This window comes from Nannobrachium achirus, assembly GCF_963921795.1.
Source record: "Nannobrachium achirus genome assembly, chromosome: 17".
NCBI lineage: Eukaryota > Metazoa > Chordata > Actinopteri > Myctophiformes > Myctophidae > Nannobrachium > Nannobrachium achirus.
The window spans coordinates 40,676,462-40,700,357 of NC_137824.1; the positions used below are offsets into that span (position 1 = coordinate 40,676,462).

Genomic DNA, 23,896 nt, shown 5'->3' on the forward strand with positions numbered 1-23,896 from the left:
ATCGGATGGCCGGGTGTCCGCAGGAGAACATGGGACTCATGCTGCTCACTCCTCCAGCCAAACCCCCCGTGCTTCTATTTAGCGGTCTGAGCTAATGGTCCAACCTACATGCCTAACAGGGTTCCACTTCATTACATGGCAGAGTCGACTCTGCAGGATAAAGATGGATGGAGCAGTGAGGGAAACATCTAGCCCAGGGGTCTTCAACGTTTTCAGGCCAAGGACCCCTTAGTTGAGAGAGAGATGAAGCAGGGACCCCCCCTACAGCCTTTTCATAGATTCCATACAGTTTCATTGTTTGACAGCCCAATCATCAGTGTATTTTGGATTCACGTCAATTTGTGTTTTCAGATATTTAACCACTTGAACCGTCAATAAACTTGGCCTTTCACTCTGTATTTAGTCTCCCTCTACGCCAAACCTCTTTGCTGAAAATAGACGATCTACAAGCTGACAAAGCCTCGCAACGCGAGGCGTTGTCAGCTTTGCGAGGCGTTGTCAGCTTGTAGATCTGCTATTTTTGGCTAAAGTTCTCCGATTATGGACGCGAGGGTTCAAGTGGTTGATATAAAAAAGGAGAAATAAAGTTTCTATCACACAACGATTTGGAGGACCCCCTCTAGAAACTCTGAGGACCCCCTAGGGTTCCCAGACCCCCTGTTGAAGACCCCTTGATCTAGCCCTTTTGGCTACATCTCAGGAAGAGATCTTTTTTAATCTTTTTATCTACCATGGAGAAGTCTGAAGGCTCCTTGAATCACGCTGCTGAGTTGGCTCATACTCATTACTCGCTCGGGTCAAAGGCTGCCTCGCATGAAATACGCTCATCGAGTGACTTATCGTATGACTGATAATTCTCATCCTGGCACAAATACATAGGGTCCTATTAATACTGTGCACTCACAACGTTTGATCGAAGGCTCCCGGCTGCATTCTGGGAACATTCGATCAAACGTGAGAGAGCGCTTGCAGACGATGCATTGTACTGTAATGTATGGCTGCTCATATGATAACTGATTTATCTCAAACAACTGTCTCCCATTATGTTTCCCCCCTTCCCCCAGGGACCAGCCGGACCTAAGGGAGATAAGGTATGTCCAAATTCCAAATATGGAATTGAAAAGCCCTTCGAGATAGCAGTATATATACGCACATGCACGCACACACTGGACCATTCTCACACGATGCACACACAACCTTGCCAGGTGTCCTGGCCCGGCCACACGCACACTCACACACGGCTCCCGTCAAGCCGAGCCATAGATTACATGTATCCATGTTGGAGCTCATGTGTCTCGGAACGTTCTCACGTCAAGGTAGTAAACAGCTTTACGGGCCATCGGCAGACTCTATGAGCCAGATGTTCTGTGAACCTCTACCCTCACCCCCAGAACGTTAGCAAACGGACGGAGCCTCCAGCGCTAGCCTGCATTCAAGCAGTGGTGTCGCACCAAATTCTGGGCCCTGGGTACAAGGATTCACTCAAATTGTGTGCTTTAACTATTTAAAAATAGCAGATATACAAGCTCACAGCGCGGCACCGAGTGCCGCGCTGCAAGCCTGTAGATCTGCTATTTCTTTTAAATTGTGAAAATCTTTGCAAGTCTGTGAATATTTCAAATCCTATTTTTTTTTTTTTTTTAAACCTATGTTTCTTTGTCAGTGATGCTCAAACATTTTCATGTGAAGGACCCCCAAAATGATATGTTTTTGGCCACGGACCCCCATCTCAAAATATTTAGTTCCAGGGACCCCCCAGAAGCAAAAATTGGGTTACCAATGTTAGCTTAAAAAAATACATATATTCAAAGATTTGCACACATTTTCACGACTTTTCAAAAATAGCAAATCTACAAGCTCGCAGCGCGGCACTCTGTGCCGCGCTGTGAGCTTGTATACCTGCTATTTTTCAATAGCTAAAGTATAAATTAAGGCCCCTCCACCCTTGTGACGCCCCTGCCTGCATTCAAGTATCCGGGATATGCGTGATATATGTGCGACTGCGTGCGCCCGCGTCTGTGTTTGCACATTTTTTGCATTTATACGAACATTAACGGGATAAGTGTGGCCACGAGAGCGATACAAACTGCGGTCCACTCGCATCTGTCAGAAAAGGGTTCCTGCTGATTAGTGGGAATTGGAAGTGACGGACGATGTTGAGGTTTGGAAAATTGGCTCCGATCATGTAATCATGGTAGGAGTTCTGTGATGAGAACACGGACCCCAAATCCTCATCAGAAAACCAGCAAGCCTCAGCACGTGTTCCCGCTTGATACTTAAAGCAGAAATGCAGTCAAATGACTCGGATTGTTGGCCTATAGAGCATTTCATACAGTGAATGTTCCCGTCCTGAGCTCCTTTGTGCTAGTCCTTATTTGCTTAGGTGGATTGTTCACTGCCAACTGAAATAAATTAGTTTGGGTACAGCTGACCCCATGTGTTCACTTCCTTCCGATGTCCAAGTATTACATTTCAGAGCTATAGGGGTCACAGTAGTTCAACAGTGGCTGTTTCACATTGCCTTGTACTGTGTGTGTGTGTGTGTGTGTGTGTGTGTGTGTGTGTGTGTGTGTGTGTGTGTGTGTGTGTGTGTGTGTGTGTGCAGTACATCAGTAATAGCAGTTGACGATTGTTATTTTCCTGTTTTCCTCTCAGGGTGACCAGGGAGACATTGGGCCAAGGGTAAGTCATGTTTTCTGTCTTTGCCAGTGGGAATGTGACGATAATTGTGTTTGCTACTGTATTTATGGATGTACTGTATTAGAGTGCTACTTCCCCACAATGACCGAGTCAAAAGGACTTTGTTATTTAACTGCGTAGTGATTCTGTGCAACCCCAGATCTGTATTTGAACTGCATTAACTTTTTTAACTCCCTGTTTTGCTATAGAGCTCTTGCTTTTTCTCTTTTTCATCTGTCTGTCTTTCTCTCTGTCTATCTTTCTCTCTGTCTATCTTGTCTCAAAACATACTGGTTGGATTGGCATAACATTTTGTGTGCACATTAACTCATTTGCTGCCATTTAACAATACCTTCGTACTCTCATATGCCCCTGTCTCCATAGACTTCCATGTAATTCATAGTGCACGGATCATGCACACCCATGCCTAGATAATGCACCATGTGTGTCCACATTGCTCACAGCTTTCAAACAAAAAAATCCGAATGGAAATCCGTTCAGGCATTCATGAGATAGCAGCCATTATGTTTTCCTAAAATGTAAACAAAGATGGCTGCCATGTTTGAAAGATGGGGTTGCTATGGGGGTTAAACATGCAATTTCGCGATTGCTATCATGCCTACTACATTTTTTGGGGTCAAAAACATTTTTTTGACGGGAAATATTCGGGTTCTACGGGCATGGCAGGGCGGTACAACAGGATTTTTTCAGGATTTTCGGCCATAGCAGCAAATGAGTTAAAGGCCCACTTCACCTCTGGGACGACCATTTTGCATAATATGATGCATCATGCTGCATCTTAAGATGCAAAATGCATCACTAGCCATGCTGAAATACTCAAATATCTCAAAACACAAATTGAACACAAGAAATAACTCAGGATTGTGTTGATCGTGTCCCAAACAACAATAAAATAAAAGTTCTGGTTGTCCCAGAGGTGAAGTGGGCCTTTAATGCTCATGATTTTCATAATCTTTTTTGGTATGGTTGGGTGCAGCTAGCGAGGTATTTAAGACATCCCTAATTTATGCTTTGCCGTACGATGGTGTCAAGCTCACCCTGCGTTGCTGCGTCTTGAAACAGAGCTGAGAACTTTGATGAGGTTACAGTAGCCCACATCTCTAAAGCCCCTCCAGACAGAGATGAGAAACTATGATATTGAAATATGATGGAAACCAGGCACGTGCACTCATAGACATCAAAGGGGGGTTGAGCCCCTGCCCCTTTACCCGTCTGTAAAAAGTGCCCCGTGCAGACCATGAATTCAGTTTTTACTATGGTGAAAGAAATGCAAATGCCCTCTTTCCATGAAGGCAAACTCGTCCAAACTCTCTTGAATGCAGCATCTTATGTCGAAACTAAGAATTACACTCTCTGTGTAGCAATCCATGCCGTTACGTCACATCTCCAGTATTCACTTGATTATGCTTAGTTTAGTGTGGTATCAAAGCACTGAAAATAGCAGACCTCCAAGCTCACAACGCGTTGCACTGCGACGCGCTGTGAGCTTGGAGGTCTGCTATTTTCAATATTTTCACCAAAGGCCCTTTTAGAAATTTCAGCCCCTGCCTCTCTAAGATTCTCTGCACGTCCCTGATGGAAACATTGAAACCAAACCGTCCACTCGGCGAGCCAAAGCTACCATTCAGTCGCAAACCAAACCATGGTCTTTTCACATCGTGGGGTAACCTCGTTCTGCATCTGGTTTGTGTTGTCATTGTTGTCTTTTCATGTGATATCATTCCACCCTTTCTGAGATGTGCATAATTATCTCCCACTTTATCCAGTTGCGGTTTTCAAAATAAGCCCCCGGTGCATTACGTGATGAACGGTTGGGATTCTTTGAAGAAGACGTACACACACCCCCCATATCTCCCCCTGCTTTTATGAATGTGTTTCCTAAATTATATGCACAGATTTGAACTCCGGGTCAATTCTATGTCACCTACACTTACTGTACATTAGAATATACAGTGTATGGTGGCTGTGAGCAGCTGTTTATTATTGGCGTTGTTTATTATTCATATGTAGTCTAAAATACATTTCCTCCATGATGTCGTATTTCTTCCAAATGTAGCTCTAAATTCGGAGTGGTGATTTAAATGAATGACTGTGGTTACTGGATTTGCTTTAGTTCTTGCCCAAACAAAAGGTGTATTTACCGTACAATGTGTGAATGTATCAGCATGACAGTGAATGCAATCCTCGACACTTCATGTTAGCAGAGGACAAATTGAGTGTCAATTTGACAGTGCTACTTTGTTGGACACGGCGGTTAAGACGACATTAGAGGAATTCCTGATTTCTATAAACCCGTTAGCGATTCGGGTTCCTGGGCCTAGTATCCAACTATTTTGAGGTAATGGTCTTTGCAGGAATTAAATCTTTTTGGCTCTCTGCAGTCGCCGTTTCTTCCAGAGGGTAAATATTGTATTTGGATGAGACGCCGTGGGCCTTTGATGTCCTTGGATAATTCCGCAGCTGAAAAACCTCAGAGTATCACTTAGAAACGCAGGCTCGGTTCAAAACAAACGATAACTCTCCTAAATCTACGGCAGTCGTTAGCGCTGCCTGGCCCTGCGCTATGTGTTGACAGACATGGATAGCAAATGAAAAGGCACCAATGGCTTCAATGGGTGATGTGATACCATAATTCCTAATAAGTCTGTGTGTGCCTTTACATACGTAAATATTGTAACTGGCTTTTAGTGTAAACTAGTCCTGTGCCCGGGGGGTATGCACACTCACAGTATATTGTCGTTGTCGAGCAGAAACCTTGTATCTCCAAGTTTCAAATGTGTATGTTCTTTCGCAAGTAAATCCCTGCTTCATCGCTCAAGGCTGTCACGCAAAGTAGTGAAAACGGCAGATCTACAAGCATACAACGCCTCGCGGTGCCAGGTGTTGTGTGCTTGTAGATCGGCTGTTTTCACTAGTTTAAATCATTTTTAAAATGGAAAATGCAAAATGAACGATTTTGGACATACAAGGTTTTCACCCGACAATGACAATATGAGGGATTGAATGTAGGAGTCTCAGAAGTAATGTTGGAGAACCCAAACCGGTGTCCGTTGGGCAGAACGGTCACCATTGACATCCACTTGTGCAATACCCGTTGTATCAGTCTGTGATGTCGGTACTATGAGGTCAGAGTATGACGTCAGCATGCAGACAGACAGCCAAGGTGGTGACACTGTTTATTATCAGTGATGTCAGCATGCTCATCTCCAAATTTGGGCATTCATCTCCAAATTTGGGCATTGTTTCAGCATGCGGCGGCGACACTCTTTAGTATCAGTGATGTCAGCATGCAGACAGATGGACAGACAGACATTCGTTAAATGAATAGTTAGATGAACAGACTTATGGGAGGTGGAAGTGACTCTGAAAGGTCCGTCATCATGCATCCCGTACTAGCGGAGGAGCCTATGTCACCCCTGACCTCTCGGAGAGGATAATAAGAAATAACAATGTGAAAACAGGAAGTGGTCTTGCACCTCTGTCACGGCGTGCCTTCCCTTCAATAAATCATCCTACAAAGTCAGTGTAGGTTGTGCCAGACTCGTCCCGGGACAGATCACATACACAGGATGGCGGATATAGGCTTCAAAATAAGCTCCGATCCAGGGACCAGTGACACTATAAAGAACCCACCACTGTGTCACCCAGAGACAGAGAAACATTTGACTTGTGTGGTCTTCATGGGTTCCCCGCATAGCACCTTTGAATGTTGGGAATAAAGCAAAGCGCCGTACTGTCTATAGAGCTAACATGGAGGAGATCCTCGCTGTGCCGTTTAGGTTCATCTAGCGGCTTTGACGAAAGACAAACCATGATGATGGGGGTTTTTCATCATCAGTCCCACCTCCTGATCTTCCCCCAGAGCAGGGCCAACAATGGCTGCTTGTCTCGATGTCAGCCTGAGGTCTGCTGTGTATAAGGTATATAGTGGGAGATGAGCACAGAGCATCCGCTATGGGAGTTGTTGTGATATGTCCAGGGACGTGCTGAGAATGTTAAAGAGGCAGGGGCTGAACTTTCTAAAATGGCCTTTTGGTGAAAATATTGAAAATAGCAGACCTCCAAGCTCACAACACGTCACGCTGCAACGCGTTGTGAGCTTGGAGGTCGGCTATTTTTTTATACCACACTAAACTAAGCATAAAAAGGCAATACTGGAGATGTGGCATACAGCATGGATTTCTACACAGAGAGAGCAATTCTTTCAACAGAAGATGCTGCATTCAAGTTCAGCAGAGTTTGGACAAGACAATTCTCTTGAATGCTGCCTTCATGTATGGCATGGATAGAGGACATTTGCATTTCTTTCACCATAATGAAAACTGCATTCATGGTCTGGAGAGGGCACTTTTGACAGACTGTTAAAAGGGCAGGGGCTCAAGCCCCCTTTCATGTCTATGTGTGCACGTGCCTGGATATGTCCATGTAGCGTACATACACGCATGCATGCATGCATGAATGTATGGACTTCATGGTGGGAATGGTGGGAATGAGTGAATGTGACAATGGAGAGAGTGGAGGACAGGAGAGGAGGAGTCTGTGGCGGCCTTCGAGCGATCCAACGCTCACCACAGCCTGTTAACAGAAACCTCATGAACAGTCGAGTATCTTTCTCTCTCTGTCTCTCGCTCTCTCTCTCTCTCTCTCTCTCTCTCTCTCTCTCTCTCTCTCTCTCTTTCTCTCTGTCTCTGTCTCTCTTGCAGGGAGGCCACCTGGCGTTTTCCAACGGGTCTGAGGCCTTAAGCTAGATCCAGAATAGACCCAAGTTTACATGAACATCTTTAACTCAAATCTTTGTTTCTAGGGGTCCCTGGAACAAGATATTTTGAGATGGGGGTCCGTGGCCAGATACATGTCATTTTGGGGGTCCTTGACATGACAAAGAGAACCACTGATACGTTTTTTTCATTAAACTGTTAGGATTTAGAAGATATTTGTAGAATCTGCCAGATATCAGTGGTTAAGGACCCCCAAAATGATATGTTTTTGGCCATGTCAAGGACCCCCAAAATGATATGTATTTGACCACGGACCCCCATCTGAAAATATTTTGTTCCGGGGACCCCCAGAAGCAAAGATTTGATAAAAAAAAAAAAAACTGGGTCTATTCCGCATCTAGCTTAAGACCTCAGACCTGTTGGAAAACGCCAGGTTGCCACTCTCTCTCTCTCTCTCTCTCTCTCACTCACATACTTTTTCACTCACTCACTCACTCACTCACTCACTCACTCACTCACTCACTCACTCACTCACTCATCTCTATCTTTTTGTGCCTATCATTCTTTGTGTCTCTGTCTATATCGCTGTGTGTGTGTGTGTGTGTGTGTGTGTGTGTGTGTGTGTGTGTGTGTGTGTGTGTGTGTGTGTGTGTGTGTGTGTGTGTGTCTTTTTGTGTCTATCATTCTTTGTCTCTCTTTGTCAATATCGCTGTTTGTGTGTATGTCTCTCTCTCGCTACCTCTCTCTTCTGCTCTACCTTTTGTCCCATGTCTTCCATTCTTCCAGTCTCTCTCAGTTGGTTCCTCTCATCGTGGTTTCCAGAGGAACTCAACCAGAGGATTGGACTGTTGGCAGACTAATGATGTTCCTTTCAGCTTCACAGGCAATCATCATAGTTACTGTCATCTGTTTGCTTTTGTTGCACAGGGAGAGACGGAAAAACAACATGGAACACGCATGCACGCACGCACACGCACACGCACACGCACACGCACACACACACACACACACACACACACACACACACACACACACTCAAATGGACACGCATACTGTAGTGTAGTGTATACAGTATAAATGTCCTGGGGGGACAGCTGTTTCTTCTGTTTTCTGTCCTCCTATAGGAACTCAATTGCGTTTAACTGCTGTCATTCAAGCTGGAACTGAGCATAGGACCAGTATAACCAGGGGCATGTTATATTTTTTTATATATATTTCTCATGAATAATGTAGCCTATATTCTTTTCCACCACTTCTTTTTCTTTCTTTTTTCCCATTTACTTTTGTTGTGTGTGTTTCATATATCAGATTATGTACAGTATTTGTATATATCGTCGTTGTCGGGTGGAAACCTTGTATGTCGAAAACCGTTCGTTTTGAAATGATCATTTAAAACATGATTTAAACTAGTGAAAACAGCCGATCTACAAGCACACAACGCTGTAGATCTGCTGTTTTCACTACTTTTGTGCGACGGCCTTGTATGATGAAGCAGGGCTTTACTTTGCAAAAAACATACAAATCTGAAACTTGGAGATACGAGGTTTCTGCCCGACAGTGACGATATATATATAAATTTCTTTTTTTGCTCAACAAAATCACAAGAGCACCAGCACTCACTTCAGATCCTTCAGTTTTATGATTTGGCACGGGCAACAACCACACGCGTTTCGACACTGAAAAGCGTCCGTGTGTGGTTGCTGGCCGTGCCAAATCATAAAACTGAAGGATTTGAAGTGTGAGTGCTCCCGTGATTTCGTTGAACTATTTCTGAACCGTGCACCCGGTTTTGTGACTCGCATTTACTCTGCAGTTATTTAAGTTTTTTATCTTAATTTGTCTCACCTATTGCCTTTTAACAGGGACGATGACTTCAGCAGTGCTGTCTCGTTCCAGCAGACATGTCACCTTTCTCTTTGTACACTCATATGTTATGTTCCTCACCTCCTTCTGCCAGGGTCCTGCTTCCCAGAGCTCATATGCCGGTCTGCACAGTAATCAGATCCTCACTGTCAAGGTTTGTCTCTCTCTGGTCCTCTGTGCGGTCGCCCTCACACAGCAGCCCACCCCTGTCTCTGTCCGGCTGCTGAGCTGTCACTGTCCTGTCCTGTTCTAAAGCACGCCTACTGTCTTCAAGACCGAGAGGAGAGAGGCACATTAAAGATCTTAGATCTGGGTTTATGGTTCTCTAATGGCCTACTACAGCTCCTGAGGTCCTACACTCGGCTCTGTTTTTCCCACTGCTGTAGCAAGATCGTCTTGTTCTCGTTCTCCTGTCTAACCATCTTTCTCTCCACGGAATGGAGGTCTTTTCCCCGTCTAAAAAAGTGGTTTCCTGATTGGCTCATTCGTCTCACTTCCTCCTTTGCCGTCCTCTCCTCTTTTTCTCTCTCCTCTCCTGTCTTTCTGTTGGTGTCGTCTTCTCACCGCTGCTCTGTCCTTCCTCCCTGTTCCTCCTCCCGCCTCAGATGGTCTTTCCTCGCCATGACCACGGCTTTCTCTCTGGCGACCAGTCCAACAACTTTCAGAGACGCTTTCTGAAGGTACTGTCATGTGTACAGGCTTGTGTACGCTGTTTAACCTTTTAGACTTTTGGTAGAACCTTGGGTTGTACTGAGCTCCTGTCATTGATGTCACACAATCCTAAAATGCCTCTCCCTTTACTTTCCAGCAACTTTTACAATGGTAACTTACCATATTATTTGTTAGCACAGATCTTGTTTTGTCCAGCTCGATTGATGCTGGTGGAAAAAAAAAATTTGGGGGGGAGGGGAACAATTATATATATTTTTTGGGGGCTTTTATGCCTTTTTGATAGGATAGTAGACTGACAGGAAATGGGGGGAGAGATGGGGAGTGACACACTGCAAAGGTCGTCCGGATCGGAATCGAACCGGCAATGCCTAAGTTGTACGTGCCTGGACCAGTAGGCCAGCGGACGCCCCCCAGGGGGGGAACAATTTCTATGGCTAAACTATTCATTTATGATGGGAAAACCTATATTATCTACGCTCTGCTGAAATGCCTTTATTCTCAATGTTTTTACGTTTCATATTCAAAGGACAATATAACATGAATACAGTTGACCTTCCCAACAATGAGTACCAGGTCCAGGACTGGTCTGTTTATGCTCTGGGAGAATCAGATTTTTATCCCGTTGTGTTTATGTTTATACTCAATATGTGATTTTGAGACCGGTTTCACCAAACGATGAGAGTGAATGGAGTGAGATAGAACTCTACACTACAGCCATTGGACTATGGTAGGCGTCACCTTCCGACTTCTATTTCGTCCAGGCACCAGTTAAAACAACCCCAATATTCTACCAAAGTTCATCATCACTTGAACCAGCCGGACTCATTCACACTCTGTTGTTCCTTCACCCATCGTTTATTTATGTAAAAATTTCTCTTTTTTTACATACCTTTTCTTTTCTCCTTTCCTTTATCATCACCTTTTTTCACTCATGCCCATTGCACTGTGCCATGTTTCTTTTCTTTTTTCTTTTTTTTTCAGTGTAATTGCGTTTGTTTGCAATGAAGTTGTTTATATCGAAGGTCTGCGGCATAACAAAAATATTAGGAGGATAAACCACACACAATTTAGATAGGCTTATGGAATGTGCTTTCCATTAGAGAGAGAATAGAACAGCTTTGTTGGTGTAGGCCTTGGGACTTCTAGAGCTATGCTACCAATAATCTAAAGGAGGAAATGGGGTCTTATGCTTGTTATGGACGATCTTGGTAATATCGATTGCATTAAAGGGGCTGCTGTGCCAGCATGCCACAGTACAGTACAGCCTGTCACACAGGGCTACCGCTAACCCCTCCAGGGTGCGACAAACATTAATGGAGCCAGTTGGATTTGTATAACTTAATTATAAAAATACGGAGAGAAAGTAGTCTCAGACAAGGACAGACTTTGTTCTTGTGCTGAAAGTTATTCTCGTGAGAAAGAAGAATTTCCGTCCGTTTTTGTCGAGGAACCGCAAAGAAATGAAACACTGTGGGTGTCGTTCTTAGTTTCAAATTAACACATTTTAACGTGCATGTGTGTGTGAGAGAGAGAGAGAATGAGAGAGAGAGAGAGAGAGAGAGAGAGCATGTGTTACCATTTGTCTTTCTCGAGGATTACAAAGCATCATAACTTCTCTGTTGGATGCAAACCTCGTACTGTATGTTAAAATTAGTGAAAGTAGCTTCACGCCGCGTTTCGTGTGACGCTATAGTATGATCAAGTTTGAAAAAAATACACAAAAAGTTAGAATATGGACAGTGGTGGAAAAAGTACTCCCATGTTTTACTCAAGTAAAAGTATAAATACTGGATGTGGACATACTCTGTGGGTGCCCTCACACCAAAATACCTACTGTAGAGTGGAATCCGCCAATGCATTTCAATGAGAAAGGAGCGTTTTTTCCAGAAATCCTCTACTGGCAAAAAACACTCCATTCTCATTGAAATGCATTGGCGGATTCCACTCTAGTCATTTTGGTGTGAGGGCACCCTTAGGGTGCCCTCAGACCAAAATACCTATGAGAGTGGAATCCGCGTTCCGCCAATGCATTTCAATGAGAGTGAAGCGGTTTCATGCCAGCAGAGGATTTCTGCAAAAAACGCTCCCTTCTCATTGAAATGCATTGGAGGAACGCGGATTCCACTCTCATAGGTATTTTGGTCTGAGGGCACCCTTACAGGTAGAAGTCCAGAATTCAAAATGTACTTGAGTAAAAGTACAAAAGTATTGGCATCAAAATGTACTTAAAGTATCAAAAGTAAAAGTACAAAATGTTTGAAAATGGCCCATCTACAAGCTCACACCGCGTCACATCACGATGCATTGTGAGCTTGTAGATCGGCCATTTTCAAATAGTCTTGGTATAAAATAGGGCTAAAGTGGTTTATGTATGTTTTATAATATTATAATTTATATCTGCAAAGTAACAAACTAAAGTTTTCAAATGAATGTAGTGAAGTAAAAGTAAAATATATTTCCTCCGTTTCATCCATCAGGGAGACCAGGGCCAGGCTGGACCCCCGGGGCCTCCTGGGCCCCCAGGCTCCCCAGGCCCCCGAGGACCCCCTGGAAACACCGGCAAGGATGGGCCCCGCGGCCCTGCTGGGGAACAGGTAAGAATCTCATCTCACTTTGTCACAGACATCTCTATTATGTACAGTGATGCTTTAAACATCTCCTCTTCTCCGCTGCTGTGTCCCTTCACTCTCATCATCGCAACATCACGCCATAGACACGTCTGTCCGTGGCCACTATCCCACTTGTTCTGAGCCAACTGGACAGATATCTGTGTGTGCACGGGTGTGCACAATGCATACACATGCACACACGCACGCACGCACACACACACACACACACACACACACACACACACACACACACACACACACACACACACACACACACACACACACACACACACACACACACACACATTCTCACACACACACACACACACACACACACACACACACACACACACACACACACACACACACACACACATGGAAGAGTCAGCACTCAGAATTCAGTATCATATTCTGGCATATATCCATTTGCGATTTGGTAATCAGAGGAGCTATTGTGTGTTCAAAGGAGAGTTTATGTAAATGCTGTGTGTGTGTGTGTGTGTGTGTGTGTGTGTGTGTGTGTGTGTGTGTGTGTGTGTGTGTGTGTGTGTGTGTGTGTGTGTGTGTGTGTGTGTGTGTGTGTGTGTGTGTGTGTGTGTGTGTGTGTGTGTGTGCGTGTCTCTCTCTCTCTCTCGCTACCTCTCTACGTGTGCGTGCGTGCCTGCATATGCGTGCATATGTTTGAATTGTTTGCATCTGTCTGTATGCAACACATGTCTGTGTATGTGAGTTTACGTAAAGTAGCCTATGTGTGCATGTTGGGAAAGGGTCTGTAGCAGTGGCGTCAGTTCACCAAAAGCTAAGGTATAGCAACATAACTGGTGTCTTGCACGCACGCAAGACACCAGTCATGTTGCCATACCTTAGCAACAGGCATGATGAATTTAATTTAAGAATCTTATTTTTCACCTTGTAGCCATGGCAGCTGCCATACCTTAGGGAAGAGAGAAGAGGAGCACTCGTCAAAAAAAGAGGTTCACATAAACATTCGTCTAGGGTGCACGGCTCAGGTGAACAATGAACTTAGATTAAGGACGACAGCACTCACTTTAGATAGACTCCTTCTTGTTTATTAAATTCTTCTCCCCCAGCGTCCAGTACATGTGGACATTTCGTAAACTCTGAGTTTACACGCTGAAGAAGGCCTGTGGGGCCGAAACGTCCACATGTACTGGCTGCTGGGGGAAAACAATTTAATAAACAAGAAGGAGTCTATCTAAAGTGAGTGCTGGCGTCCTTGCTCTAAGCTGCCATACCTTGCCATACCCAATTGACGCCTTTGGTCTGTAGATAAAATGGCAGTAAACCCTAAATATTCTATTCTCTTCCTACTGGACCAGCCAGTGAGCTGTGGTTTACCTAAAAGTTCCCGAAATAGCAGCGTCGGTCTTTGCCTCATCTGGTTCGCGTTAGCCAATGGCCACAGAGCGATGCAGCCGTGTCCCCACTCTCTCACGTACCTTCCTGGACAAGCCGTTGCAGAGTGCCACCGTAACAGATAGATGTAACAGATAGGGCACCCTGCAAGGTTCACGGGCAGTTTTCTGCTTTCAAACAATGAGCGCGCCCTCCTCCCCGCCTCAGGCGGCTGCCGTTTCTCCGCATTAGCCCTCTACTTTCCACAAGTTAGTTCATCTAAAGTGACAGCCTGGAGCTGTGGTTTGGGGACATAACAGCGGGGGGGTGGGGGTGGAAGGTAATTTGTGTTTATTCAAGCAAAGGAATGAATGCTTTACCCTCTGCTGGCATGGTGCAGTGATGGAGACTCAAAGTGTTGGTTTCACGGGGGCTTGAGTCTGAGAGCCGAACAACAAAAAAAAGAAAAGGGAGAGAGAGAAAAGCCAAGCGTGGCTCAAGAATAGACGAGAAACAGACTGTGTCGAAGAATCCTTTAACCTACTGTATAGTCCATTTCGAATGTACTCACTCTCGTGGGCTGATTAAAGGGGCCTGCCGGCGGAACCCCAAACAACAAAACAAAGCAGCGTGGCGCTATGGGGTCGATCCATGCTGCTGGCAGATGTGTGAGTGTGAGAAACGCAGGGGAGGAGAGAGTGCAGCCCGGCTGAACCATGCCCTCAGACCCAATAAGTGAAATGGAGATGGAGGGAGCCTCAAAGTGACTGGTAAGAGTGAGGTACATACAGAGGTCTAAGAAGACAGTTCTTTGGAAAGACATTCAAAACATATAGGCACAGATGTACTTCCAGATGAAACAGCTATTTATATAAGCAAATGACTGCAGGCGGTCAGTAACTCTTTATAAATTGCATTAACATACCATTGGTGGAAGAAACCATGCAAGGCACCAACCTGCTCATCGTAGACTTGCTCAAGGACACGCCATCGACACACTTAACAGGAGAAGCCAGGGATCGAACCGAAATCTTCATATTCCAAGACAGCCACTCTGCCTCCTCCGCCCCTGCCGTGCCTAATATTTAGTTCATGCAAACTTTAGCCAATCAAAACATAATGGTGTTATATATTGTTGTTGTCGGGTGGAGGAAACCTTGACCCATGTCCAAAACCTTCCATTTTTTGTTATCTTAAAATCAATTTAAAATAGTGAAAATACCCGATCTACAAGCACACAACGCCTCGCATTGCAAGGCATTGTGTGATTGTAGATCTTCTATTTTCACTTGTTTTCTGCGTACGTTTTGAATGATGAAGCAGGGCTTTACTTTACGAGAAAAAAACATACTCATTTGAAACTTTGAGATGCAAGGTTTCTACCCGACAGTGACGATATTTTAGTAGTATATAGAGTATTTGGAACTTGAAGCCAGGTCTGGTCTAGCGAGAATCCATCTTGTGGAGGTGTGGAGTAAAGATGTCCTGGTGGAGTCTGGAGGCTCCTGGGATGATCTAGGACAGTGGTTCTCAACCTGTGGGTCGAGACCCCCAGGGGGTGTCCCCAAATTATTTTGGGGAAATTGTTTCCTCACTCAACATTTTTTCCTCACCCAACATAAAGTTTAAATTTACAGAGGGTATATGCACATTTCTAAAGTGACAATTTAAGGACTTTTAATATCTCTAAAATGACAAATGAAACATTAGCCAAATTCTCAAATCTTAGAGGCAGAAATTGTGAAAATAGCAGATCTACATGCTCACAACGCCTCGCAACACGAGGCGTTGTGAGCATGTAGATCTGCTATTTTCACAATAGAACCGTGTTATACAAAACTCTTAGTGCTCGTCAGGGTTGGGGGAGTCCCCAGTTAAAGTATGATTATTTTGGGGGTCGCGGCCTGAAAAGGGTTGAGAACCACTGCTCTAGGATGAAACAGGAGAACAGGACAGGACAGGGTGTTTTGTGGGGAGAGCAGGAGGATGAGCGCCAGATGGAACGCCTCACTGCGGAGCTTCTGATTATAATTCTGAAATAAGAGAAAGAGGCTAATAACCTCCAACTTATGATAACATTTATTACAGCGTACACGGAACTACTTGAGAGAGCGGATAAACACGCAGCAACCCCTGCGAACGGACAGCTGTGTGTGTGTGTTTGTGTATGTGCGTGCGTGCGTGAGAGGGCGCTCTTACACAAGATCCCCCCCTATAGCTGTGCTATGGATGACTTCACAGCAGATGTTGAACTGCACTGAGCACAAGCCCACCTGGCAGGCACACACACACACACACACACACACACACACACACACACACACACACACACACACACACACACACACAGTATTTACATAAACTTTCATTTGTACACTCAATAGCTCTGATTACCAAAGCACTAATGGAAATATGCCAGAATATGATACTGGATTACAGTACGAGTGCTGACTCTTCCACGCGTGCGTACGTGCGCTCTCATAACTGCATACATCAGTCACACAACACACACACACGCACGCACGCACGCACGCACGCACGCACGCACGCACGCACGCACGCACGCACGCACGCACGCACGCACGCACGCACGCACGCACACACACACACACACACACACACACACACACACACACACACACACACACACACACACACACACACACACACACACACACACACACACACAGCATAACAGTAGTGTTCTTTTTTGCACTGGGAGGGGAAATTAAACAGCAGATCTTTTACACGCAGGTCTACATGCAGCTACAGGGCTTTATTAAGAGAGACCTGGGGCCTTCATCAAGCTGTGCAGAGTATGAGTCCTGCCTGGGGCCCCGTGTTCATATCTTTCCCTTTAAAAGGTTAAATCACTCTGAGGTGCTTGATGAGCACGAGGCCAGGCTCTATTTCACAACTTAAAGCTCCACTATGTAACGTTTTAATAACTGTATGCTGTAAAACACATTACGTCCCATACAAATAAGATATTTGCTTTTACAAACCAAAAATCCCACCCTTCCCTGACTCTGTAGTGTAGACTAGATGTGGTTTCAGTGCTAGCGGCTTTACTGTATTATTGAGGTATGACCAGTGGCTGGCATCTATTTACAGTAGGTACTTTTCTATTCACATCACAAGTTTACAGGTCTAAAGAAGTGGGTGAAAGCTCCATTGTTTTGGTTATTTTCAGAAAGACAAATGAAAAGAAGATTAATCAAACAAAATATATCTACATAATATATCTACACATAGCATATACAGCTGGTACAGTTACAGTATACAGGATGTCCGTATATAGTTACAAAGTGGAGCTTGAAGTTCTCTATACTTACGATGAGTAGCGCTTCTGTAAAACTGTCTATTTTTGCTTTTTGAAACATGTCTAAAATGACATGCTCAAACTAGGGATGGCAAAGTGAAAGTGGTTAAAAACCAGTCAACACTGACATCTAGTGGCTATTTATCAAAGTTCACCATAATGTACTTTTCTCCTTTCTTCTAATCTACAGGGTTTTCCAGGTCGTGATGGCATTGAGGTGAGTCCTTTACTAAACATTGGTTTTTACTAAACAATCAATTTGTTGTTCATCAAACATAATCACATGCTATTAAGACCTGAGTAATCATATATTTCTCCTCTTATATTTGACATCACTTTCAGGGAGCGCAGGGGTTGTCTGGAAAGCCGGTAAGATCACTGATGCCACTTATCATGGTTTTGTCACTTTTTGTGAAGGGGGTCTGTGGCCAGTTTTGTATTTAAAACGTGTACCAAATGAAACACAAAAAAAAACCTTTAGCCTGAACTGAAGTATGGAGAAAGAGCAGTCAGTGAACGTTCCTACATAATATGGTCATCAAGAGAAAAGTTGTGCAATTGATTTACTAATAAAAACACAAAATTCAACATTCATTCAAGAAATAAAACAATGACAAAAAAGGTCCAATTATGTAATATAGCATTAAATTGAAATATAACCAATAAAGGGTGACAGTTACAACGAACTTAAACCCTACAGTATATACTTTGTTGCATCAAATGGTATTCAATGATAAAAAAAATACTGTTCTATAAGATTTTAGAGCAGCTGTTTTTTGCTGGAAGTTTGCCCATTATGACTTGCCCAGAATAGGGATGCTAGGGTATCCAGTTCTTGACTACTCTAACCCACGTGTGTCAACAGGGAGAAGATGGTGAAACTGGCTATCCTGGACCTCAGGGCCCTCCAGGGGGGAAGGTAAAGATGAACTCTACTACTCAGTGACCAGACCATATACATTGTACTAAGATCACGAATATTTCACTTTATCCATTTATCTATCCTCTCTTACACTGACCTTGTCCTCTCCTGCATGTTGAAATAGGGCGAGGCAGGTGTCGGAGAGAAAGGAGAGAGGGGATTGGATGGACTCCCAGGATTCAAGGTATTGGCTTTATTATTAGTATTACTACTGCTAGTAGTAATACTAGTCTAGTACAGTGTTTCTCAACCACTGTGCCTGGGGACCTTTGGTGTGCCCCTGAGAAGAGTCAAGTGTTCCCCTTGAAACTGCTTGAAAGCCAGTGTTGTATTTATCATTTTGAAAATGATTAAACAGCCGATCTACAAGCACACAACGCCTCCTGAGGCGTTTTGTGCTTGTATATCTGCTGTTTTCACTACTGTTGTGCGACAGCCTTGTATGAAGAAACAAAGAAACGTACACATTTGAAACTTGGAGATACAAGGTTTCTTCCCGACAGTGACGATATTTACACCCCCGTATTATGTTGGTGTGCCCATGGATTCTTGGGACATGAAAAGTGTGCCCATGCAGAAAAAAGGTTGAGAAACACTGGTCTAGTACATGCCATAGCATTAAAAGTATTAATGGCAGTAGTGATAGTAGTAGTACTAGCAGTAACTGCGGCTATAGGGAGCATTTACTATCAGACCTGGCAGAACCTTGACTGTCAGTGGGTCAGTAGGTAGGTAGGTAACGCCTCAATGTCTATAGCTGACCTGTTGTGAGAACTTGTGACATCACATTGTTGACTCAATGACCAAGGCAGCATAACGCCTCAATGTCTATAGCTGACCTGTTGTGACATCACATTGTTGACCCATATTTGGCAATGCCCATATATGGACGCTCCATAATATATGGCCAAGACAGAATTCATTGCGACCATAGCTTGGAATGCCCATATATGGACGTATGGTATGAGTCTCATGCGGTCTATAACATAAGACATCTATGATGTCAGACGTCAGTCATATCCATATTTGAGAACATATTTTGTCCACATTTTGTCCAACTTAAACAACCAACCGCAACTCCAATCACACTTGCAAATGAATTCCGTCCTGTGCGAATTCCGTCCTGCGTGACCTTGCCCTTTAGGGCGTCTTACTGGTAGTAGTAATGCATGCAGTAACAGTTACAGTGGCAGTGGCAGTAGTTATATAGCAGTCCTAATTGTAGTATTACTAGCAGTAATACAGTATGCATTAGCAGTAACAGTAGTTATAGCCGTATATACAGTAACAGTTGTAGTGGCAGTAATATTAGTAGTGATAGTAATGGTAGCTTGCCATTTTGATTTTCATTTCATTTTTATAGACAACCTTAAATCAAACCACCATCTATAACTTGTGTGTATTCTAATCTCAAAGGGCGACAAAGGGGACGTCGGTGACCAAGGACCCATGGTATGTGTTCAGTCAAAAAATGTCCCTATCATGCAGTGGGCTTGCTTTGTGTTCATCCGAGTATCTTTATCCCAATTCTTTCTCTTGACACTGTCAGGGTTACCCAGGAGAAAAGGGGCTTGCAGGCTCGTCAGACATCATTGACTTCAACGGGAAGCTCTTGGATGCTTTCCAGGTGAGCACCACAATACCCACCTGGTCCTCTCTACATGCAAATGAGATTATTTATTAAATCATACTTCAGTGCGTGGATCACGTTAGGATTCAGGGCACAGCTTAAATGGTGCCATGCAATGGAAACCTGGTATTAGTTAGGGAAAGTTAGACGAATCTTTGACCAATCTGGGAACTAAATGCTTACCAATAGCTTTCTTCACAAATATGTTCATGAAGGTGTCTACTATCACCTCTGAATTTGTTCCAATCCAACTCCCTTGGGAGACTTTGTGAGAGCCAATCAAAGTTGGGGTCCCATTGACTTTACTATACACGAAAAAAATAAAAAATAAAATCTGCTTTAGGTAGTATGTGAGGGGTCAAGCTAGGGTTTTTTCATGATTTTTTTTTCATGATTTTGCACAAAAAACATTCCTTGGGCTAAAAACTGCTCTCATAAAACTGTGAAAAGTGATGACTCATCACAAAACCATATTCAAGACCCGAAATAGGCCTTGAACACTTTGCCTTTTTCTTCCTGACAGGCGATCAGCAGCATCAGTGTCGCGGTAATCTACTGCATGGCCTTGTTGGTGTGATTTGTCAGCAAAACACACAATCTCGTTGTCGGGTGGAAACCTTGTATGTCCCAAACCGTTCTTTTTGTATTTGTTGTTTTCAAAATGATTTAAAAATAGTGAAAATAGCTGATCTACAAGCACACTGTGTGCTTGTAGATCTGCTATTTTCACTAGTCTCGTGCGACAAGCTTGTATGGTGAAGCAGGGCTTTACTTTACAAAAAAGAAATTGAAATTTGGAGATACAAGGTTTCTGCCCGGCAGTGGCGATATGCACACATAACATTCTTAGCAGTGCCTGTGATCTCTGTTTATTCCATGGGGTGTGGGTGCGCGTGCTAGTTTTTCTTTCAGTACTGTAGGTAGTACACTCCTGACATCAGATGTATTGAATGTCACTCCATGTAACCGAACACCCCCAGTTTACCAGGCAGCTTCTATTACATAATGACATGCACAGTATACAGGATGCAACACAACCCAGCAAATACAACACATCTGCATTGCTGCATCGGATACTCTACTGGCTATATTTTTTTCTATTTTTCCAAAGGATTATTACAAATAAATGAAAAAAGTTATCGAAAAATTATATCAAATATCTAAATATTGAATCAAGCAAATTAAAACAAAATTAAAACAATTAAATCAATTAAAACATAGTTTTTTTAACAGTAGAATATCCCTTTAACTGTGGCAGCTCTCATGTAGAATACAGGAACGACAACCGGCTTGCACAAGTGCAGTGTGATAGAATGTACGGTGGCTGCCGAGTGCCAGGCACATTAACTACGGAGCGATGTAAAAGCTCTTCAATAACTATAACTATGAACAGGTCATCTACAAGAAATGGATGGGACGACAATTGTTATTATCGTTATCGCGATAAAAGCACTCACAATAATCATACCGCAGAGATTTTAATTTATCATGAAATTGTCGTTCGTCATACACTGGACCAGAGTTGGCTCTGGACTGCTTTTTTCCATCCACACCAAATATTTTGGTTAATGTTTCCGCCCAGAATATGCATGCTGGAGTGATAATATCGTAAATCTAAATGATTTTGGCCGTAATGATCGTGACATGACAGTTTCATATCGTCCCATCCTTATCTTACCTGACTCCACCAGATGGTGGAAGTCTTGGAACCCAAGACTCCACCATCTGGCGGAGTCAGGTTATTCCTTTTCCACACTAAAAACACTGACAGTCAATAAAACATCCAACATTACAGTGCGTCACGTTCCACACATCACTCACGTTCAACATGTTTACAGAACATTATCATTCATCAGTGTCGTTATAGTTATCTTTATAGTTACCATTCCTGATGTGGACTGCCCTTAAGGGCACGAGAAATGTCCCAGCTATTGCGTTGTTGTGTGTTTCTTGTGGCATTGTCTTCTATTTGCCTTAGGATATGTGTGTTTGAGTTGTAACACGCTATGCGGTGGTGTGACGCTTGCAGACTGGAAGACTTCTCTGATCGTACCCATGGATGTATATTAAAATACCGCCATACTCTGCATGCAATGTGCTGTTCCACAGATCAGTGGAGATGCGAAAGCCTGCTGTGGAATAGAATCCATCACTTCTACACAGAGCACATTGATGATTCTGCCATGTACTGTGCTACATGCTAATAACAGATGCTTATCTCTGCAGTGGAGTGTGCATTTGATTAAAAAAACACCATGCTTTGAGCCCGCCTGTGAGGCCAGTGTGAAACGACCGGCCCCTGCCCTGCATGCAATACTATGGAGAGCCTTGTGAGCAAGTTACAGAGGAGTCTGACCTGAGATCTTATCAATAGTCTGGGGCCAATCTGGATCGGTTGGCCTGAGTTCAGTCAGATGGTTTTAGAGGGAGAGAGAGAGAGAGAGAGAGAGAGAAAGCGTGCGTGAGTTTCTCGTTGTGCACCATGTGTGCAACCTGTTTTGCTATCCGCCGACTTGTTTGTGTGAAAAAGCCACATTTCACATCTGTGGTGAAATTTTAGTCAATGATGAATTTTAGTGCTGAACACAACAAGACTGAAATATACTGGATTTATTATATTCCCCAATTTAATTTCATGGCTTTTAGCATAATTATCTGCGTGGGTGGCTACCACTGTTGGGTGATGGAATTGTCTAAGACAATAGTTGTTGGGGAAACATCTGTCTGTTGCCATGGCTTTGCCAACGGACAACCACAAACTCGGAGGAGGAGAAATAAGCATGTTCACCTCTGGGAGGGAGTGTTATTTCCATTTTTTATTACTTCAAGATGGCGGCACACTTCAGAGGGTCGGGCAACAAGTGTTGCTTTGTGGCTCTAGAGGAGAGTAAAGGGCGTGATGTAAGAGAACCATCCGTCACCAGAGAGAAGACGGTATGGACTCCAGATAGAACCACTAGATATGGACCCATCATCTGCTAGCCCTATGAAGCCCCGAGGACAATTCATTTTATTCAGGAATCTTGCATGTTGGATTAATCATTACCCATTGTTTCAGGCCCCCCACCCCCCACCACCCACCGCTATCTACTTCTGAGCTGACCATACAATCATATGGAGGCTAAAAATAAAGACTAACCGTTAGGCTCTGTGTCTCCTTCTTTGCTCGATGATAGGAACCTCCCCTGAACTGTTCCAGTGTGAAATCTGCGGTCAACGATATTGTGTCGCATAAACCACATTCTGTGCCATTTTTGCAGCCATTTAAGGCCTAATTGTATCAGTACATCCGCAACAAAGCTGGTCCTCATTAGTGTGACAGAGAGAAAAAGGAACAAGAATCATCCGATTTGTTTACTGTTTGGGCCTGATTCTGTTGAGAAATCAGGCAGCATTTTACTATTGCTTTATGTTGGCACCAGAGCAGGGCTCTTGAGTGAATTCCCTGCAAGTTCCCAGGGTTAAACACCAATATGATTCACACATCAAACAGCTGCGCATCTGTGTGAATGCCTGAGAAAGCACTAGTGTCATTAAACACGGATAGATCTTTTTGAAAGTAAACACAATAAATTAGACAGTTAACTACGTTTATTTGTAGATGTATTGTTTATCGTGTCTCTTCCTTTTTCCAGGGTCCACCTGGTCCACCTGGGTTACGGGGACCTCCAGGCGAAAAAGTAAGGCATTGTGTAATCAGGACATCAAACATCTTCACCATCATTTGACTTCTGAATTTGTTTAGAAGCTGTGGTCTTGTTTGAGACCAGACTATCTGGACACGTTCAAGCCAGTCATGTTGTTGAGCTGTGATATAATGCAGTCAGTGTTTCTTAAACTTCAAAATGTCAAGGTCTTCCCTTAACTCTTAGAATTACAGACTTGTATTGGTCAATTTAGACCCTGCTAAAGGAACCCACAGAGTCACTTTGAGAACCACTTGATATTATGCATTATGATTACATAATCTACATTTTCTTTCACCTGTTAGGGGGAGCTTGGTTTACCTGGACCTTCAGGAGAGGATGGAGAGAAGGTAGGGTAGCAAATGTACCGGATTGAAGATAGATGTGGTAGAACTTCTTATGAAATGTTAAAGAGCAG

The 23,896-nt window shown here is 43.7% G+C and overlaps 1 protein-coding gene across 1 annotated transcript in view; it reads left to right on the forward strand.

Annotated features, from left to right (window-relative positions):
* The window catches only part of col23a1b (collagen type XXIII alpha 1 chain b), a 234,379-nt gene that overhangs the window by 197,462 nt on the left and 13,021 nt on the right, over positions 1-23,896 (forward strand). The window contains exons 7-18 of the mRNA XM_080746218.1: positions 1,065-1,091; positions 2,656-2,682; positions 9,887-9,961; positions 12,431-12,547; positions 17,431-17,457; positions 17,583-17,609; positions 18,106-18,159; positions 18,287-18,346; positions 19,579-19,614; positions 19,712-19,789; positions 23,428-23,472; positions 23,784-23,828. Coding sequence (XP_080602344.1) covers positions 1,065-1,091; positions 2,656-2,682; positions 9,887-9,961; positions 12,431-12,547; positions 17,431-17,457; positions 17,583-17,609; positions 18,106-18,159; positions 18,287-18,346; positions 19,579-19,614; positions 19,712-19,789; positions 23,428-23,472; positions 23,784-23,828 — 618 coding nt within the window. The remainder of the gene's footprint in view (positions 1-1,064; positions 1,092-2,655; positions 2,683-9,886; positions 9,962-12,430; positions 12,548-17,430; positions 17,458-17,582; positions 17,610-18,105; positions 18,160-18,286; positions 18,347-19,578; positions 19,615-19,711; positions 19,790-23,427; positions 23,473-23,783; positions 23,829-23,896) is intronic.